Source organism: Antedon mediterranea, chromosome 10 (genome assembly GCF_964355755.1).
Source record: "Antedon mediterranea chromosome 10, ecAntMedi1.1, whole genome shotgun sequence".
Lineage (NCBI taxonomy): Eukaryota > Metazoa > Echinodermata > Crinoidea > Comatulida > Antedonidae > Antedon > Antedon mediterranea.
In genome coordinates, this window is record NC_092679.1 from 6,791,686 (window position 1) to 6,813,640 (window position 21,955).

The 21,955-nt window shown below is 33.3% G+C and overlaps 1 protein-coding gene across 3 annotated transcripts in view; it reads right to left on the reverse strand.

Moving 5' to 3' along the window:
* The window catches only part of LOC140059800 (dual E2 ubiquitin-conjugating enzyme/E3 ubiquitin-protein ligase BIRC6-like), a 47,019-nt gene extending 36,394 nt beyond the window's left edge, over window positions 1-10,625 (reverse strand). For all 3 annotated transcript variants that reach the window (XM_072105724.1, XM_072105723.1, XM_072105722.1), the window contains exons 1-10: window positions 10,446-10,625; window positions 7,988-8,169; window positions 6,207-6,344; window positions 5,053-5,312; window positions 4,651-4,696; window positions 4,054-4,136; window positions 3,597-3,720; window positions 2,133-2,338; window positions 1,168-1,226; window positions 700-771 (exon numbers count right to left, since the gene is read on the reverse strand). In XM_072105724.1, coding sequence (XP_071961825.1) covers window positions 700-771; window positions 1,168-1,226; window positions 2,133-2,338; window positions 3,597-3,720; window positions 4,054-4,136; window positions 4,651-4,696; window positions 5,053-5,312; window positions 6,207-6,344; window positions 7,988-8,169; window positions 10,446-10,620 — 1,345 coding nt within the window. In that variant the 5' untranslated portion in view covers window positions 10,621-10,625. The remainder of the gene's footprint in view (window positions 1-699; window positions 772-1,167; window positions 1,227-2,132; window positions 2,339-3,596; window positions 3,721-4,053; window positions 4,137-4,650; window positions 4,697-5,052; window positions 5,313-6,206; window positions 6,345-7,987; window positions 8,170-10,445) is intronic.
* Between the last annotated feature and the right edge of the window lie 11,330 nt (window positions 10,626-21,955).

The following is a 21,955-nucleotide window of genomic DNA, read 5'->3' on the forward strand; positions in this document are numbered from 1 at the left end:
GATGCAAACAAATCTGGTGTACAAATTATTACTGTGAAATACAACAGCGCCACCTGTTGTCCTGCTTCTGATTGTAAACACCACCACAAGATATGAAACAGCAGCAGATTTTTGTGTACGATTTGGAGATATATATGTACTAATTTCATTCAAAAAAGCATTTAAATTAGCTTTAGAACGTTTTTAGGATTTTGATTAATTAATGGGGACATTCCTACAAGACGTGGAATTAGCCTAGATAAATTCCAAATGTCTGTCAAAGTTTTGCCTTTCAGCCAAGCTAGTACTACTACTAGGTCTAGCCTAGCTAGGCCTGTTAGTATTAGGCTAGGCCTATCCTAGGCGTTTTAGCCTTGCTAGACCTAGGATTGAGTAGGTGTGTTTATAAAATCCATATAAATATAACATTTAATATGATATTATAAACCAAATGTTACTGTTTTAATCAATGTGAATGAAATGTAGGCCTCTTGGCTAGGGCTACCTTTTATTTGATTCAAATGACAGGAATCTATTTAGATGTTACATAAAACAAATAATGAATGTTTTATATTTGTGTAATGGTACAAATAATGGCATTTGGTGAATCGTTGATATAACCTTTCATTATTCAACTCATGTCATTATTTGTACCATTACACTCATAAACATTCATTATTTGTATACTATAATTAATATATATAATAATACGTTACTTACATATATCGTCAGCAGAAGGTGGTGTGTTTGACCAGGTCAAGGAAAGGTCATTAATAGTTCCATATCCCTCATCTAAAACATAAAGTATGATTAGAAAGCAACGAATATTCTTCAAGCAATGTTATACACTACTATAATCATCTTAAAGCTCTGTCTACACTATCAAACTTCATGTGACAAAAACATGTTATGTGTCCATATATGGGCATGATGATGTCATATCACTACCGTATATCACTACCATATTTGGGCACATCACAATTTTTTGTCAATTAGTTTGATAGTGTAGACAGAGCATTACATGTATATATTTATGGTACTTAGTTGAAACTAAAAATTTTCAAGATAGATCTTCTGTGGTCACATGACACAGCACTGTCTATCTTTATAAATAAGACCATGATTTTGTATGCGCAATATACATTATACAATACAATATATATATACAAGGCCAATTGAATATCCTACCTTTTTCCACACTATCTTTCTTCTGATCACTTGCTTCTTCTAATTGCTTTTCTTTAACACTGTAATGATGGATGATTAAGGGATCATTTCAAAATGGTTTAACTAGTTACTGCAGTAACTACATAATAAGCAAGCTTTTTTACACATTATTTACTGCAGTTACTGCCTCATAAACTTCTAAATTAATCTAAACTAAATCATACATCATTGCACAAACAATGTAATTACTGCAGTAACTGCAATAGAATAATTTTGACATAATTCCTAAAGATAAATTTTTTTAAAAAGAGGGCTGACCTCATACATTTCAAGTAGACAAGAGATGAATATGATTTTTAACCTTGATATTTTTTTTGTTCGGTCTATATAAATCATCACAGATGTGAAAAACATCAAGTTTATTTCAAGTGGCAGGAAACATGTACAATCTGTATTTATGTATCTTGCATATTGCATAGGCTAACAACAACAGAGTAGAGACAATTGGCCAACCCAAAACAATGTTTATATTTGGTTTGTTGTGGAAATATTTTTAAAGCTCTTTCCTTGTGGACTTGTGTGCTTGCAAATTTGGTTATTTTTTAACTTTTAACCACAAAAATAGTGGAATAGATTTCACTTTATTTTGTTCTCAATTAAATAGGAAAATATGTTGAGTGTATTCATGGTAGATTATAATATTAGAGTAGTCAATTGACCCAAGGCTATCTAAAAACAGGACGCAGAGCTCGACAGCAAATGTATGCTATCGTAACAGATTTTGATCTGCGGTAGGCTTCGACAAATTCTACAAAGTCGTCAATTTCTAGGCTATGTACATCATATATTGCATTGTTTTTATTGCTATTTAATTGTATTTTGGTACTTTAAATAGTCCTATGTGTCTGATTTTTTTAACTTGATCTGGCCGAGCTCAACATCCTATTGTTTGACTGCCTTGTTTGACCCAAGTTTAAATAAATTACCTTGATTGAGTGCAATCTTGTGTGAAAGCTTCCTTAGCTTTAGCCATTGACTTTCTTGAATTAGCTTTGCATTTCCCATTTGATAATGTTACTGTGAACTGACTACACATTTTTAGTTGCCTAGTAACATTCCATAAACAAATATTCCCATTGGTAGTCGCGGTGGCTATATGATGTTTGCTAGTGCTTGAACTTATGCAACATATCTGTAAAAATGATAACATTAGAATATTTTCTGAAACTAATACCGTAGAACCCCTCTTTGGGGCACTAGTTTAAGGGGGCACTACTTTAAGGGGGAACTACTTTAAGGGGGCACTACTTTAAGGGGGCACTACTTACTTTAAGGGGTCACTACTTACTTTAAGGGGGCACTACTTTAAGGGGGAACTACTTTAAGGGGGACCTACTTTAAGGGGACACTACTTTAAGGGGGACCTACTTTAAGGGGACACTACTTTAAGGGGGACCTACTTTAAGGGGGGGGGGGCACACTACTTTAAGGGGGAAACTACTACTTTAAAGGGGGAGGCACTACTTTAAGGGGGGAGGCACTACTTTAAGGGGGGGGGGCACTACTTTAAGGGGGGGGGCACTACTTTAAAGGGAGGGCACTACTTTAAGGGGTAACTTCTTACTTTAAGGGGTCACTTCTTACTTTAAGGGGTCACTTCTTACTTTAAGGGGTCACTACTTACTTTAAGGGGTCACTACTTACTTTAAGGGGTCACTACTTACTTTAAGGGGTCACTACTTACTTTAAGGGGTCACTACTTACTTTAAGGGGTCACTACTTACTTTAAGGGGTCACTACTTACTTTAAGGGATCACTACTTACTTTAAGGGATCACTACTTACTTTAAGGGATCACTACTTACTTTAAGGGGTCACTACTTACTTTAAGGGGGTCACTACTTACTTTAAGGGGGGCACTACTTTCTTTAAGGGGGCACTACTTTCTTTAAGGGGGCACTACTTTAAGGGGACACTACTTTAAGGGGACACTACTTTAAGGGGGCACTACTTTAAGGGGGCACTACTTTAAGGGGACACTCCATGAATTGGAGGAGAGGCAACACATTGTTTAACATTAGGCCAGCCCCTATCAAAGGAACATTTTCCAACGAAAAGGCAATACATGACAAACATTTATATGTATTCAAAAATTAAATGTTTTAAAAATACAGCCAATCAAAAGGCAATAAATATGGCTCATCATATTCAGGGGAAACTTTGCTGGGTCTTGGTCCAATTAAAAGAGTTTTGACTGTATATATTATAACACTACAGCCAACCATTATTTAGAGGACACACTATTTTGTTACCCCTTAAATGGGATCAAGTAGTATAATATTTTACAAATTATTCATTGAAACTTCATTAATCATTTATTACTAAAGTACAGAGCTATAGAATAATATAATTTATAATACTATGATAAAAGTAAACAAAATGATTACTTACATGGTTTGTTTTACTGCCGTGAATTTGGGCAGGGCCAGAAGCTAGGGTTGCAGCTAGGGGTACATTTTGGGTGTGTTCCCCTCGGACATGAGGACAATTAGGGGAGTGCCTCTCGTGCTCAGACCTGAAATTATATGAAAGTAATTATTTCAGTACACAAACAAAAAATACAAAACTGTGAAAATGATATTTATATGTAATCGCTAGTATAATATTTTTTATTTTGTTATGTTATATTTAATATTTTTTAATATTTTATTTCTTTTGCCAATAACAGAATTGTTCTATAATATATACAATTTCTAAGCACTTAAAAACCATGTCAAAATGATTCTACTGCAGTAAACTACATTTTTGTATGATATAAGTTTGTAGGAAATTTATGACTTTAATTCCTTCATGGGGAAAAACAGGTTAAAGAGAATACAATTATTGCCAACAAATGCAATGTACATACCAAGGTTCATCAGTAGGCTCCCAGCATACCAAGCATACACTACAGGTAAAGCACAAGGCTCTATCATCACCAGGTGCCGTCGGCTACAGTAATACAACAATAATGAATATATTATATAACAAAATAATTAAAGTATTTAATGTTTTGTAATCTTCCTAATATGGAGATTTAGTATCCGTGGATATCTGATAACTATTATAACATCAATACTGTGTTTTTATCTTGATGAGCATGTAACTAATATTGAAATATGAATTGTTTCATAAGCTTCTGATAAAGTATCTCTGGATATCATTACTAAAGCTCTGGTTACACTATCAAACTTTATGTGACAACAAAATTTGATGTGCCCATATATGACCATGATGATGTCATATCACTACCATATTTAAGCATATCATATTTGGCCACATCACACTTTTTTTGTCAAACTAGTTTGATAGTGTAGACAAAGAGTTTTATACAGTAACCTAATATCAAAATATTAAATGTTTTGCAAGCCTCCTTTATGGAAATGTACAGTGTATCAATGAAAATCATTATTAATACTATAAGAAATGTTATGATGATGTATCAATATATTGAATGAATACTTACTCCATGGTAAAATCCAGCCTGGGCCATAGCATCAGGCAGTGCCCATCTAGAAGAGAAATGTAATTGCACACAACACATTAATTTAGTCTATAACCTCATGACACTTGATTAATCAAATAACCAAATATATATATTATAAGATATGTTTGTATATTTGTTCATTATAGAAATTTGACCTACTCCATGCATGAGGTATCAAAATGACGCTATTTTTGGGACAATAGCAATGATTTTTGGAATGGCGCTTTAAAAATGGAGTGACTGATTTTTTTTTTAATTTGAACATTATTCGCCTTTTGGATCCAATATAGACACCAAAATGGGGTCTAAATGCCCAACTTGATCGTTAAACCAATTGCTAGTGATACAATAAAAATAAAGTTACAAAAAAAAAGAATTTACTTGTAATCCATATGGGGCCAAGCTGTGAACGTTTTCCTACGAGCAGCCTCAGTGTACATCAAGGCGCGGTCAACAGTCCGCGTTGAGCTTACAGGAGTGAAGTCAGGTATATGATTTGTTGGGTACAAGGAGTCGAGTCGATCAAGTATAGCTGATGCTATAGATAAACCAGGTTTATTGGTGTTTTGCGGGACAGCGATTAGGCTACTGCATACAGAACTAATTGCTGTGTGGGGTAGGTTGATTTTGACTGTAGCCCACTGGAAAAATAGATAATTAACAAATATTAGGGAGTTTTCGCAACCTTACGAATACGATAACGAAAACAGATACGTCACACATTTGTGAAACTTTTGAGCTAATCCTCATTTCATATTCGTAAAGCGTATTCGTGTTGACGAATATCACCAGTCATATTCGTGATTACAAAACGAGTATAGTTTTTGATCTATTTTGCACATTTTGCATTTGAATCAGGAATGATTCATGATTATAATATAATTATACTTTTATTTAGTAATTTACTAAAGTATTTTACTAAAATGCCAGGTCAATTTTGATAAATAGCAGTTTTTAAAGTCCTCACTCGCTTTGATGTTACGTTAGGCCTAGGCAGCCAAGCACCAAACAACACATACCAGCGCTTCGCTCAAATTTACCGCAGCCATATTTTGGACGGCGCCCTCAATATTTCGTTTGCCATGCGAAACAGATTTTTACTGGCTTACGAAAAACGAATACGTGTGCGTGACGTATCCGTTTTCGTTATCGTATTCGTAAGATTGCGAAAACTCCCTATTATCTTCGATAAAACTTGTTTTTATATTTAATCAAAGTTGATTATAGCTTTCTAGTACAAGCAAAATGTTACCAACAATTTTACAGCCTTTTTGAAAGCTGAAAGTGACTTTTTGTAGCTATTCAATGAGTTATGTAATTTCACCACTATGTTTTTTATTGTTTAAAAAGTAATAAAAATTAAGGAAACAAAATACTGTAAAACAAGGAAATAACTAGATATATACTTTCTGAACTGTGTTATGTACTTTACAAGGTCGAAGTGGTAAAATTGCATTTAACCAAAATAAACGCTATTATCTATACATTAAATATTATTTTGAAAAATGATAACGAACAATAACAGTAATGTTTACCTTGGCAACCTTATGGTTACTATGGTCAACTGCTCCCTTGCAGGTCATTATTCCCATCTGTAAGCCATCTCTGACCTCTTCTAAGTACTCCTGACCAGGTAAAGCAACCTTCTTCAAGCAGGCTAGTAACTGGATTGCCTAGTATACAGAAAGCATTTTTTATTGTGTACAATATCTGCATATAGTCCTGGGTAAACTTGGGGAGAGTATAAAAAGGTCCTCCACTTTTCAGTAGAACCCCTTATAAGGGGACAACTTCGGGACCCACAAATTGTGTTTCTTGAATAATGGTTGGCCAAACTGTTAAAGCATATAATACCTCTCAATCAGAAAATCATTTCACATGAAAATGTTCTTTTAATGTGGTGTCACTTGAAATGGGGTTGACCATTGTGTTCAAATATATACAGTATTACCCTCATTTACTGTATATCACAGGTGTGTCCTTTGAAATAAGTGTGTCCCTTGAATAGGAGTGTCTCTAGATAGGTGTGTCCCTTGAATAGGAGTGTCTCTAGATAGGTGTGTCCCTTGAAATAGGAGTGTCTCTAGATAGGTGTGTCCCTTGAATAGGAGTGTCTCTAGATAGGTGTGTCCCTTGAATAGGAGTGTCTCTAGATAGGTGTGTCCCTTGAATAGGAGTGTCTCTAGATAGGTGTGTCCCTTGAATAGGAGTGTCTCTAGATAGGTGTGTCCCTTGAATAGGAGTGTCTCTAGATAGGTGTGTCCCTTGAAATAGGAGTGTCTCTAGATAGGTGTGTCCCTTGAATAGGTCTGTCTCTTAAATAGGTGTGTCCCTGAATAGGTATATTCCTTGAATATGTGTGTCCTATGAATAGGTGTGTCCCATGAAAAGATGTGTCTCTTGAATAGGTGTGTCTCTTGAATAGGTATGTCTCTTGAATAGGTATGTCTCTTGAATAGGTATGTCCCTTGAATAGGTGTTTCCCTTGAATAGGTGTGTCTCTTAAATAGGTGTGTCCCTGAATAGGTATATCCCTTGAATAGGTGAGTCCCATGAATAGGTGTCTGTCCCTGAATAGGTATATCCCTTAAACAAGTGTGTCCCTTGAATAGGTGTGTTCCTTGAATAGGTGTATACCTTGAATAGGTGTGTCCCATGAATAGGTGCGTCTCTTAAATAGGTGCGTCTCTTAAATAGGTGCGTCTCTTAAATAGGTGTATCCCTGAATAGGTGTATCCCTGAATAGGTGTGTCCCATGAATAGGTGTGTCCCATGAATAGGTGTGTCTCTTAAATAGGTGTGTCCCTGAATAGGTGTATCCCTGAATAAGTGTATCCCTGAATAGGTGTGTCCCATGAATAGGTATGTCCCATGAATAGGTGTGTCCCATGAATAGGTGTGTCCCATGAATAGGTGTGTCCCATGAATAGGTGTATCCCTTGAATAGGTGTGTCCCATGAATAGTTGTGTCTCTTAAATAGGTGTATCCCTGAATAGGTGTGTCTCATGAATAGGTGTATCCCTGAATAGGTGTATCCCTTGAATAGGTGTATCCCTTGAATAAGCATGTTCATTGAATAGGTGTATCCCTTGAATAGGCGTGTACCATGATTAGGTGTATCCATTGAATAGATGTATCCCTTGTATAGGGGTGTGTCACTTGAATAGGGGTGTGTCCCTTGAATATGGATGTGTCCCTTAAATAGGGATGTGTCCCTTAAATAGGTGTGTCCTTTGAAATAAGGGTGTGTCCCTTGAATAGGTGTGTCCATTGAATAGGGCTGTCCTACTGTAAGCAGGGCTTAAGAGTCCTCACCTCGGAATGAGTAAGCTCAACAACAACAAAGTCATCAGTCTTGCTGACTGGCGCTTGCAAAGCCGAATCAAGTAGAAGAACTCCGCTGATGTCTTTACGCAGGCCAACAACGCAGTCTGACTTGAAGAGCACTTGCTCTACCTCATTTAAGTACTTGCACTCTACAGATGATCCTGGATCAGCTGTAACACAAAATTTAATGTTGTCAACATTTTCTTTTACTACAGTTACTGCAGTACCTATATTTTGTTTACTGTTTATTCAATTATTTAGTGTTTTTTGAGATAATCATATATTTCTGAGACTGCCTCATGTCTTATAAAACTAAAATTGCAAAAAAAAGAAATAGAGTTGCTGCAGTAAAATAATTTTGGATTGACATAATCCCTTATAACAGTATCACTGCTAAAATATATAGTATACTACACGCACATACTGGAAACTTTCCCTACAACTGTTTGCATACAATAAAATAGGTACAAATACTATGTTGGTCAGTTGTTTGTTACTCTTTGTTGTCCAGTGTAAATCAACATTAAAAATAGTAATCTTTGACAAATGGAACTCTTTGACTAATTTATGTGAGCTGTTAATGAATGTTATAGCACAATCAAGTGTACATCCTTGTCATTTGATTGGTTGATTGTGTATTTAGTGTATATACAATATTTTCTACCATTTCAACAATGTAGTTCTGCCACTGCCAGTCGAGTAGGTCTTTGTATGATGTGTCTCATACCTTATGAATACCATGACGCACCTGTGCACCAAAAATGTGACTTATTTTTAGGTAACCATTACGCACCCATTTTTACGGACTGTGACCATGTTGTTGGTGGGGGGGGGGGGGGGTGGTAAAGTGACGGACATTGACACACCATTGTTCATTGATGTGACGCAGTTATTATTTGTAAATGACTTACAATTGACAAAAGCATTTATCCATTACTAGTTTTAAACAAAGCTTATTAATTACGCCGTGGCTAAAGATACGGTACTGTATTCTAACTTCTGCTTACTAAAGGTACGGTAAAATTGCATTCAGGAAAAAATTTCATTTAAAAATTTTGTTTAGCAATTATTGCTAATCAAACTGATTTTTTAGTCGAGAAACATAGTTTTGTATTGTATTTTTTGCTACACAATTTTAGAAATGTGTAGCAATAAGGTTGTTTTGTATAGCTTTTTGCTATGCTACACTGGCGAAATTATTCCCTGGTATTACATCATAACCAGCCAATGGGGTGCTGGTACGTGTGTGACGTCATCGGACTTTGTGGATTTTTTTCATATCGCGAAAACAGTGATCAACCCATTTTATTTATGCTTCATTTATCGATATTATCGCCATCGTGTGTGACAAAAACTAAATGTAGCCTACGTCTGTTTAATATTAATATTGAAAAGCCAAAACATGTTGATTTTAATTCTAGATAGAATACAGAAAACCGTTTCAAAAGAGGCCTAGGCCTACTTACTACGTACTATAACCTCATTATACGAGTTTGTTTGTGTAGAAATCATAGTATTTGAGGGCACCTTTATTGTCCGCATTTGCTTGTTGTTTATGGTCACCATTGTAAACAAAGTTTAATAAAAAATATAGGCCTAAATAGGCCATTTGGAATAAAAATAAAACCCTTATCTGCAGCGCACACACATCCACGCAGCCTGGCGCCGCCGATAGGAATTCTCTACATATCAACAGACGCGATATGAAAAAAAGTCCTTATACGATGACGTCACACGCGTACCAGCACTCCATTGGCTGATTATGACGTAATGCAATTTTACCGTACCTTTAGTAAACAGAAGTTAGAATACGGTACCGTATCTTTAGCCACGGCGTATTAATTATACAGGGCTCTCCCTCAGAATTCTTAACGTAAACCATTAACTTTAAACTGGTTTACATGGACTTTCAAACAAAATTATTTTATCCAATGTATTACAGATCATGTTATACAAAATAAATTATATGCACATTTTTTAGTCTTTTGACTATATTTTGTTCATAATTATTCGACTCTGCGCATGTTTATTATGCTATAGGCCTAGTAACCATTCATTTTTAATATTATTTATTATCTAGAATGTAATACAAAACATCTCACATAATGTTGTGCAATGAACTAGGCCTATATTCAATAAAACAAATCAAGAATTATTAAAATTTAAAAAACAAATTTACATACAGACTTATTCATTTTTAAATATTAATTTTTAACATATTAATACAGTAGTTTTAGGTTAATATTTACGCAAACCAATATATTAACAACGATCAAAAACTTCCCAATAGCCCAATTTTAACCAGTTTATATCTTGCTAGTGACCAAGCATAAAATACAGGCGTGGTGAGTCCCGGTAGAGAGTAGGCTATCATCCATCAATACGCTCATCACACACAGCTCACACAACAGAGATAGGAAGATAGGCCAGGCCTAAACATATTTACCACATAGCGTTGACTTTTGAAGGATGACACCGGTATTAACGTCCAATACTTGAAGACTGGAATCTTCAGTTACTACCAAAAGAGTATTCAGTTTTGGATGATATGAAATTCCTCTAGTTTTCTCTCCAATCGACAAACTGCCGTCTTCAATTATACGCCAATCCATGGCAGCCATCTTTCATGATGACGTCATATTAAATAGGGGTTTTCCAAATTAAAACAGCGCCCCCATACAGATAAGTAAGTCCGTAAGAAAAAAGATTTTTTGGTTATATCAGGGAAGAGTTAAATTACAATTGTATCTCTTCCCTGGTTATATTATGTACCTCTCTATGGTTATTTGATAATATTATATAATATCTATCATCAATACATCAATACGCTTCATCGTAAATAAAATAATTGTCTAAATACTAAATACGACAGGCTACCTATCGGTGGGCAGAGCACTAAGCCTATGATTAATTCGACATTTTTATTCAAGATTTCGTTATATAGGCCTATATATTATTCACAATATATTATGTATTGTCTGTACGATGAAATAAAATTAAAGTAAAATCAGTAAATGTGCCCTCATATTTTATTTGCTGAAATCATCAAACAAAAGTTTTTTTCTTTAGCGTCTGGCAAATTAAAATGAATCAACAGCGCGCTCTATAATGGTGTTAGGTGACTTCCTAGTTCAAAGTCTTGCCAAAATAGGAACTCGTAACGGTCCTTTGATATTACGTTAGGCTGCGACAAATGCCACAGGGTACTGCACTCCTAATCCTCCGTGGCACGCGGTATCTTTTAAGGGGCGTGGAACGCATCGTGTCTGTCGCAGCCATAAACCATTTGATCTCCGGTGCTTAGCATCCTCAGGGAAAAATTTCATTTTAAAATCTCGTTTAGCAATACTGTATTGCTAATCAAACTGATTTTTGAGTCGAGAAACAGTTTTCTATCGTATTTTTTGCTACACAATTGTAGAAATGTGTAGCAAGAAGGTTCTTTTGTATAGCTTTTTGCTATGCTGGCGAAATTATTCCCTGATCCTCTTGTTAGATTGCCTTGGTGGTCAAAGGAGATCGGCTATGTGTGATAGAGAATGGTAATCTGACATGTGGATGGCTACAAACGTCATGACAAAGCATACTTTTTTATATTATTTATTTACTTTATACTTATTGCACCGTCTCAATAGACTGATATAAAAGGAGATTCAATAACGTTCACAATTCATTACCATCTTTTTAACTCATTAGATGAATTTAAATTTTGATTTTTTAATCGGGATACCATTTATGATAGTACTAATTAATAAATGATTGTTTCGACAGTTGTATAAGTTACCGTGCGAGAAGTTATGCACATAACGTAAATATAATATTACTGTATTTATATTTAATTTAATATTTTAAAGATTTATAAAAAAATATAAGCCTATAACATAATCCGAAATTGATGCCTCATTAGTCTATTAGAGTAGTTTTAATTCAAAACTCAATTTCAAATTGTTGAAGTTTTAAATCGCGCATAACATACCAAAGAAAAGAAGCAACAGCACAAAGTAGTTCTTCTCACGAACAACAGGTGTTATGACGTAATAGTTAATACGTACATTTATTGATCAGCATTGATTAAGTGTAAATATCCGTCACAGTAAACAAAACCGCGAATTGCGCCTCGTATGATAATCGTTACGCCTCAATGAATTCATCCAGGAATTGAAAAACAACAAACCGCTCTCACTGCTTATTCGACACTGAGCAAGTGTAGATGTGCTTATTTTTAACAGCTTACTTTGCACACTTAACGCCTATTTTTAGCTCAGGTAAGTTCAGGTTTTAGCAATATATCTTAAGTAAATCCCGTTTACACTTTTGTATTTGTTATGAGTATTAAAACCAATGAAAACATCGGCTGGTTGCCATGCAATCAAACGTCTCCCATGGAGGGAAAGCAACTGGTAAAGTTTTGTTTAGGGTCCCATGGAGGGGGGTCCCAATGTAAGCTCAGTATTAAAGCAACCACTGTCCTGTGTGTGATGAGTTATGCAAGACAAAGGCTAAGATTCAGGTAGCCATATTTTTTAGAAATTATTAAATGTACTGTACATGTTTTGTTTTCTTTTAAATTTTTTTTTTAGATTTTAAGAATCATGGGATTTATATATTATAACACTTTTACTCGGGGTACCCGAGTCTAGGACTTACTCATTTTTTCCTCTTCTTCTTCTTCCATCTGGACACTATTGAGTAAAAAGTGCGATTTTTAAAGTACTACTCCTCCCTTATTAGTTGTAGTATTGAGCTGGGATTTGGCATGAATATACTACAGGGATATGTCCTAAAATCTATAGAGCCGGATTTTTAAATTTCAAACCGGATGCAGCCATATGACGTCTCGAAGATGGTACCAATAGCGGTATTTGGTAGGTGACGTTACATCCGGTCTTATGACGTCATTACAGCTTCTTTCGCTGTACCCCGAGTATTGCACATTCGCGCTTGTTTGGGTTGTAATTATCTATAATTAAAGATATTCCAATCCAATGTCAAGGGATATATGTCCTTTAGTTACTTTTGGCTTACACACAGGTTAAGATTTTTTATACCTTCCAATAAAAAATAAACTTATCACAATTATCTTACTTATCAAGTACAATTTTCTTGACAATTAAATTTATAACAAATTTATTAAAGTGTTTTTGACTGAACAGATTTAATATTTGAAATAACTGAAGTAGTAATGTCAACATACGAAATGAAATAACAATTTGGCGTGTTTGTTTTGTACTCCTGAGTGGATTCTTATTATTATTCTGCTGATATGCTTGTTGATATTTGATAGTATCCTGGGCGCTAGTTCCGTTTCGCACCTGTTTTTATTTCGACTTCCTTTTGACTCCAAATTGTTTTAAAGCAACTTATTGTGAATACTACACCTTAAAATTGGGCCTCATAAGTACTTTTATGGAGAAGAATCACATAAAAAGTAACAAATAAATCCTTAAATTGATGATTTTACAGACATGTTTCTCGCATACCGTTCGCGAATTTAGCATACTCGAAGTTCAATATTTTTGTTTCTATGGAGCGCCAAAAGAGCAACAACAATAGATGGTTACAAACTCAGTGGAATGCGTCTTCTTATTATTTATTATTGAAATACACGTTTAATTTTAATATATTTTGTCAATAAAAATGCTTTAACATTTTACTGCTAATAATTTGCTGTTTTCAAATAGCAACCTACCCTAGGCCTTACTAAGAGTAAGACTATCAGACTATTTAAGAGGAATATTATTTAGGCCTAGATCAGGTATACCCCTACAGCATGCAGTAATATGATGATGAATTTGTCGATTTTCATTCCTAAAAGTTCCTGCAAAAACCATGTACAGTATAAACAGTAATATTTTTGTTGCATTGACATTGACAAAATATGATAAAATTGAACGTAATTTTCACCAATAAATGCATTAAATATACGCAATTTAATGAGTTTTTAGCCCTCTGTTATTATTGCTCTTTTGGCGCTCCATAGAAACAACAACATTGAACATGGAGTATGCGAAATTCACAAACCGATGTGCGAGAAACACGTCTGTAAATTCATCAATTTAAAGGATTTATTTTTTACTTTTTGTGTGATCTCCTTCGTAAAAGTATTTTTGATGCCTAATTCTAAGGTGTGGTACTCACGATAAAGTTACTTAACCAATTTTGAGTCGAAATAAACGACAGGTGCGAAACGGAACTAGTGCCAAAAGATCTTCAAGGTTCTTGCAATTGTGAAAAATACTAGTACAGTAGAACCAAGGAGATCCCACTTTGTATCTATCTATAGACAGACTATTAATATTACATCTTAGCATGACTCTCCTGTTAAAAAGAATCTTGGATGGATCCCATGCAGACCCTGACGTTATAGTGGTTAATGTTACCTTATTATTACCTTACATTAGTCGATTGTTACGTTAGTGGGTGATACAGACCCTACTTTAAGGTGGACACTTTTGGATCCAACTAAAAGTTTAGTATCCCCTTAAAGGGGTGTCCGCAGGATATGGATTAGTCAAAGTAAAATGTTTCTTAAGACCAATTTACACAGATGAGTGGTATGGTAAGCTGAAAAAAAATTATTTCTAATTATAACCTTTTACACAAAACGCGGAGCATACCTGCTAACCTGCTCAGGATTATAGATTTTACATGGGACAAGCACATGATTTTTCGCTTACCGTTACCACTCGTCTATGTAAACTGGCCTTTATAGTTAGTAAAATAGGCGTGTCCTAAAGGAGACTGTTATATCCTCCTCTCCCCTCCCTTGCAAAATACAACAACAACATTGCACTGTCAGTGATATCATGCATCATCTCGTTAACTGATTGTGAGAGGTACGGTAATACTTATGTGTTCTTTGCAAGAAGTTGTGCAAACAGTGGTTTTACCATGACACCTTCCGGTACATTATGATGATTATCTGTCAGCACTTACGTACAATGTCATTGTAATTGATGTTTACCGTTAATGTGAAGTTGCTTCGTAATTCAATCACACTTCAACTAACACCATTTTATAATTATATTGATATATTATTAACAGTACAGGTGTCCTGTTACCTAAACAATGATGTAGCCACAAGAAATAAAGTGGTGAGGTTAAAACATTATCAACCGTACTGGTGGCTACGGCCATGCTCAACAACACCAATTGTGTTTTACAATGTTCCTGTTCAGCTTGATATTGTTTTGCTTGTCAGCTCTGCAGTTTTACTTCAATATTTGTAAAGCAGTAGTGCAGATCCCTCCTTTGGGACACCTCTATAAATGGGACACTCTGCTGTAAAATGAATGTGGGACAATATCTTGTTACACTATGTCTAACCTTTTAAGGGGATACTCTGCTGTAAAATGAATGTGGGACAATACCTTGTTACACTATGTCTAACCTTTTAAGGGGACACTCTGCTGTAAAATGAATGTAGGACAATACCTTGTTACACTATGTCTAACCTTTTAAGGGGACACTCTGCTGTAAAATGAATGTGGGACAATACCTTGTTACACTATGTTTAACCTTTTAAGGGGACACTGTAAAATGAATGTGGGACAATACCTTGTTACACTATGTCTAACCTTTTAAGGGGACACTCTGCTGTAAAATGAATGTGGGTCAATACCTTGTTACACTATGTCTAACATTTTAAGGGGACACTCTGCTGTCAAATGAATGTGGGACAATACCTTGTTACACTATGTCTAACCTTTTAAGGAGACACTCTGCTGTAGTGTAAAATGAATGTGGGACAATACCTTGTTACACTATGTCTAACCTTTTAAGGGGACACTCTGCTGTAAAATGAATGTGGGACAATACATTGTTACACTATGTCTAACCTTTTAAGGGGACACTTTGTTAGGCCCCAAAGGCATCCTCTTAACAAGAGTTTTAGTAAGTACTAGAATTGATGAAAATGTATGTTACTAAAAGTACTAAATTCATGCAAAAGTAATCAAGAAAAAAAAGATCTGTCAATTATAAGTTTAGTTGTATTTTAAATTGTCTGTAATTTGCCTTCCTGGCAATAATGTATTCTGTTCCCCCAAGACGTGAATGTTTTATAAATGATAATGATTTGCAGTACATCAATTATACTAAGTTTATAAATGACAGGTTTATAGTTGTTGAATAATTTTGTAATTGTGAGTTGTGAGAGTAAAATAAAACTACATTCAATCTACAGTAGAAAATATGTATTTGTATAATTATATACTGTATATATACTCATTAGGCAAAGAACATTAATTCTAAACAGCCCGGTGATATACTGAAATTTAAATAATTAATTTGAAACGATACAGATGAGGAAAATCTGTGAAAATGAGAAAAATTCATAGAAAGAGGGAACGTTATTTGTTACAAACATCATGCTTGCGCTATTATAACTAGACAATTTTACGTTACGTAACATTATTAAAGCAAAATGTAAATGAGTTCACAGCACCTTCATTGAATTTACTCAATAGAGTCATACAGTATACATTAAAGATGTATTGTCCCACAAAAACATGAAAAATGAAGATTAATTAATTTTGTAGTTTTAATAAAGTTAATTACTTCCGTAGAAAAAAAATAATGTTTTCACTTATAAAATGACAAAATAACAAAATAAATGGTTAAATTTCACCAAAAACCATTGGCTGCCAGCCAATTTGACAATTTTTTGCTTTGAATTACAGTTTTTTCAGGTAAATACATTTTTTTTAATGGTATATTAAAAAAAAAAGCATTTTTTTTTTTTTTAGGGGGACAATCTTTAACGCAATGTCGTGTTATTAAGCAATATAAGCTTAGAAACTGTTATTAAAAGAATACATTTGATATACTTCAAGTATAATTTAAAAGTGGGACAGTCGTGTATATACATGACTTGAATGAATATTAATAACAAAATCATATTTTACTGAATATTTCGTCAAATATAAAATGTCGCTTGGTTTTCTCTTCAGCTTTTGCATAGAATCTCATTTCAATTAGAAATTCTACCACTCTCCCAATTCATCTGGTATTTCCAAATGGAAACCTATTATTATATGCATTAGCTTAATTGGCTGCGGTTCTTTGAAGTTTTTTTTTATGTTTAATTTAAAAGTGCATGTTTCTACAGACTTGAAATAAAAAATATTAAGGAATAAATTCATTTTTAATCATTAAAATATTATTTTATTTTTTAATATTTTTATTTATTAAATTATACAAATTGGAATGCACCGAAGTTGATTAAAATTCAGTTATATGCTCATATAATTCTTGCATAATTTGTTAACAATAAACTTTTAAAAATTATAAACAACAATTTTTATTGCTCAATTTGCATTTTAGAAATTAAAATTCTGAATTTTAAATGAAATGCATCCCATTAACATTTACAAAAACAGCATGACAATAACTGCATTATATTTTTTTAAATATTTAGTCATTATTTTAGATGGTGTTTTGTAATGCAGTAAATTATTCTAACCATGGATCAGGAATTCAGACAGACCCCATTGTGATGGTTGTAAAAGACCAAGATAATCAATTGTTACACATTGTGACTGGGTTATACATGATTGTTGTAAAGGAACCATTTAAAAATTATTCTACTGCAGTTACTGCAGTAACTATATCAATTTATCCACTTTATGACATTAAGCCTGTAATGTTTTTGGTGTTTTACATACCTCTCTATGACAAGCAAAATGCATTTTAAAGATTGTCTGGTTGTCTCCCCAAAAAACATGAAAAATAATCACTTCCCTAGAAAAAAAACCCAGAAAAATGTAATGTTTTAATTTTTCACTTAACTCATAAAATGAAATGGTTAAATTCAACCAAAACCCCATTGGCTTGCAGCCAATTTGACTATTTTTTTGCTTTAAATTACAGTTTTTTAGGTATACTGTATATTTTTTTCCTGATCCAATTTGGTCAAAGTGGATATCTATTAGTTGACACTAAAATGGCGTATTGAAAAAAAAAATTAAGGGGGCAATATATCTTTAAGCCATCTTTATAGGTTTGAAATTAAAAAAATTGAATTAATATAGAATTGACCTCAACTACTTTACCATCAATGGTACTTCATTTTAAGCAAAAAACACATACAGAATAGTGGTACAGTACAGAATTGAATATATAATACCATTGATAAAAGTGTAAAATCTCATTTGTAATACTTTTCACATTTTGAGTCCTTGAAATAATAATTGATGAATACTTTTAGTGTATCAGCAGCAGCAATTGAAATTGGACAAATAATTTGTTCCATTCCTGTCGATGATGATGATGACGTTTGGTGCAGGTGGGAGGTTTTCTGCCATTTATTTGCCATAGACCCAGTTTTTAATGACTTACATTTATATTGCTAGGCCATTGGGATGTTGTTGTTATTATGATACTGTTTAGTTACTATTTTCTTTGTGTCTTTTATAAGGATTTTGAGATTTTTAGTTTTTTATAGGAAAAAGAAAAAAAAATTGAGAAGCATAGATGATGACCTACTGTGTTGTATTTACCTTTTGACACTTTTATTAATTAACAAAAATATTAAGATACGTTAAATATTACTAGCAGCCAATTTACTAAAAGTATTAATCAACCAAAACTGAATTTCTTTTTTAATCTGTTTTGTTTTTTTAAATTTAAGTGAAAGATTATTTGAAGTGTTTTACTGTTATTCAATGCCAAAGGAAATCATAATTCCGGTTGTAACAACTCAGACGAAATACAAACATCTTATTTTGTATCCATTTACTGTACTATACTCTTACTGTACTATATTTTTTTGTGTTTTTTAAATTATAAATTCACTTGCACTGATGAAGGGCTAGTATTGCCCGAAAGCTCTGCTAATTTTTCTGGCTGTTTTACTTTATCGTTTTGATTTTAGCTTTTCGCTTTTTTTTTGTATCTCCATTGAGATCCAGCCACTGATACCCACAGCATTGTCATTTTTTCAGTAATTTGCCTTTTGATTTATATATACAAATCAGGCACAATCTTCTTTAAACAGAAAAAGCTTATCGGAGATAATATCATTTATTTATTTAATTAATTATGATAGTAGATAAATAAGAAATTATGTTCCTATTGCTACTGTACACTACCAAAAAAATTCCCTGTAACTAAATTGATTCATTTTCATTCATTCATATTCGTATTTATGTAGATTGTACATTTATTAATATTAAAATGTGACTTTAGTTGATCGTCTCACAACATTTATGCTATTAGAGTTTCTAAAAAAATATTTTAAATTATATCAAGTGTATTCATTATAATACAATCTAATATTTACCAGCGTTCAATTATTGTGATAATGTTTGCATTAATGCCACACACCATTAACTTGCAAATTATTTTTTATATTGAAATTGACAATTATTTTCCTGCACATAATTGTCAGTGCAATAAATATATGCATAATCTGTAATATAATATAGAATCTCTATTAAGGGGACCAAACAAAGTATCCGTTTGTGGATGTCTCCTGATTAGAAGGGTCCAGTGATTTTTGTTTATGGGAATAGTTTTTACTTAGGGAAAAATGGCTCTGTATTGACAAATTCTTTTATTTTAATTAATAATTAAGGCTTGTTTATTATAATTATAAATAAACAATGATAAATTAAAAAATAATGACAGAAACAAACTACAGAAAACAAAAGAAATGTTCATTCTAAAACAATATGGTAACCATTTTATACTATCTTTAAAAAAAAAGGGGGGGGGGGGGGGTTTGGATAAAATGTTTATTTATAATCATTTGTTGTCGTCCTAGTATAAATAGGTCTTTTACGTGGGCAGCGAAAAAAGTGTTCACTCATTCCTGGTATGGGCTAGATCTCTCTTACACAGAATTGGGTATGTCCAAAACAAAGTAATACCTTTCGGAATCTAGGTTCAGATATTCAACTAGAGTAGACCACAAATAATCAATTCCAATTGCAATCAGGATAATATAGAAAATTTCAATTACCATAATCAATGTTGACTTAGAAGAAAAATCTCAATCGAATATAATATAAAGACTAAATGCACTCATATGAATTACAAATTAATATTGAGAATCGATCTGTGATTGCAATCGTGACCCTATTGCGTCATTGACTGATAATCTATAAATTGTCATGTAAATACTGCAATATATTGAATTAAAATAGGGACACCTACGGGACCAAACAAAGTGTCCCCTTAATGGGAGTGTCCCTTAATATGGGAGTGTCCCTTAATATGGGAGTGCCCCTTAATATGGGAGTGCCCCTTAATATGGGAGTGTTTCCTTAATGGGAGTGTCCCTTAATATGGGATTGTCCCCTTAATGGGAGTGCCCCTTAATATGGGAGTCCCCTGAATAGTGGAATCACAAAGGAGGGATGTCTACAAATGATGTGTATACTCAAAATTGTACATAAATCCATAGGAAAATTACTGAAAAAATGACAATGCTGTGGGTATCAGTGTCTGGATCTCAAAGATACAAAAAAAAAAGCGAAAAGCTAAATCAAAATGATAAAGTAAAACCAGTGAAAAATTTCATTAAAAAATTTTGTTTAGCAAAATTGCTAATCAAACTGATTGTTGAGTCGAGAAACATAGTTTTGTATTGCATTTTTTGCTACACAATTTGCGAAATGTGTAGCAATAAGGTTGTTTTGTATAGCTTTTTGCTATTCTACACTGGCGAAATTATTCCCTGAAAACAGCCAGGAAAATTAGCAGAGCTTTTGGGCAACACTAGCCCTTCATCAGTGCAAGTGAAGGAATTTGTAACGTCAAAATTGTACATATAGTTAAATACAGATGCCAATTGTCCGATTAAGATTTGTAATAAGACTTTGTTTGTGTAGAGCATCTTGTGTATATATTTGTATTTGTGATTATTTAGGGGAAGGCCGCTTTATTAGCTACTAGCCTAAATGGCTAGCTGACCTCTCTCTTCAAACTTTCATAAAAAAATTGTTTAAATGTTGTTTAAACATGCATGCTCTCCTTAATACATTAATCCCTTAGATGATAGAATAGATGATATTAGAGGATATATAAACTTAAATCCCAAAATATATTATAAGTTTACACAGAAAAACTGTAAGCTACAGAGTGTTAGTACATCTGTAGGAACTAGTAAAGAAAATAAGAAACAATAATAATATGATATGTAATAAAAAATGACTCTTGGGTATCAGATATTCATTTTCATACCAGCATAATAATAACATTTTTATTTTATGAACCAAAAATCAAAGATAAATAATAATGGATGATACTGGATATGAAAGTTAATAACTTTTGAATATTGGATTGTGTTTGATTATGGTGGTAGGGGCTTAAAGTTATCATTATTATTGCATAGTGGGTTTATAAATGAATCAGCTTGATAATTTATACAGACTTCGCTCTCGTTTGTTCATACTAATTATTATCCAGGGAGTTGTAATCTCTTCCAAAGACAACTATTTACAACGCTCAATCAATCAAAGTTAATAATGAACAATAAATCACAATTAATAATTCAATCATTAGTCTAATGATGTGATTTATATTATGGATGGACCTCACGTCATACAGACGTCAGTCTTTCAATTCAATTACTGTGTTGATGCTAAATATTTGTTTGTTGTTTGAATACAATTACTTGTTGGAAACATAAATATGCTTTATGCTGGCCTAGTTCTAGATAATTTGGTGTTATCATAGAGGGTCTATTTACCTTCATGGTGTAATGTTTGTGAAAAGAAAAACACATTGTTTCATATGTGTAAGATATGAGAATCTTAACAAACAAAATCGAAATATTGACTGGTAGACAACAACATAAAAAAAGTCTAGGTTCTAGATGGATTCAGTTTAATTTTAAAATATCATGAACCTCTGCTTGGGAACTAAGGTCTTTTGGGATGTGAAGGCTACATTCAGCATAATCTCTAAAGATAAGTCACTCAGTGCTGGAAAATTAATGACCAAACTTTAGTT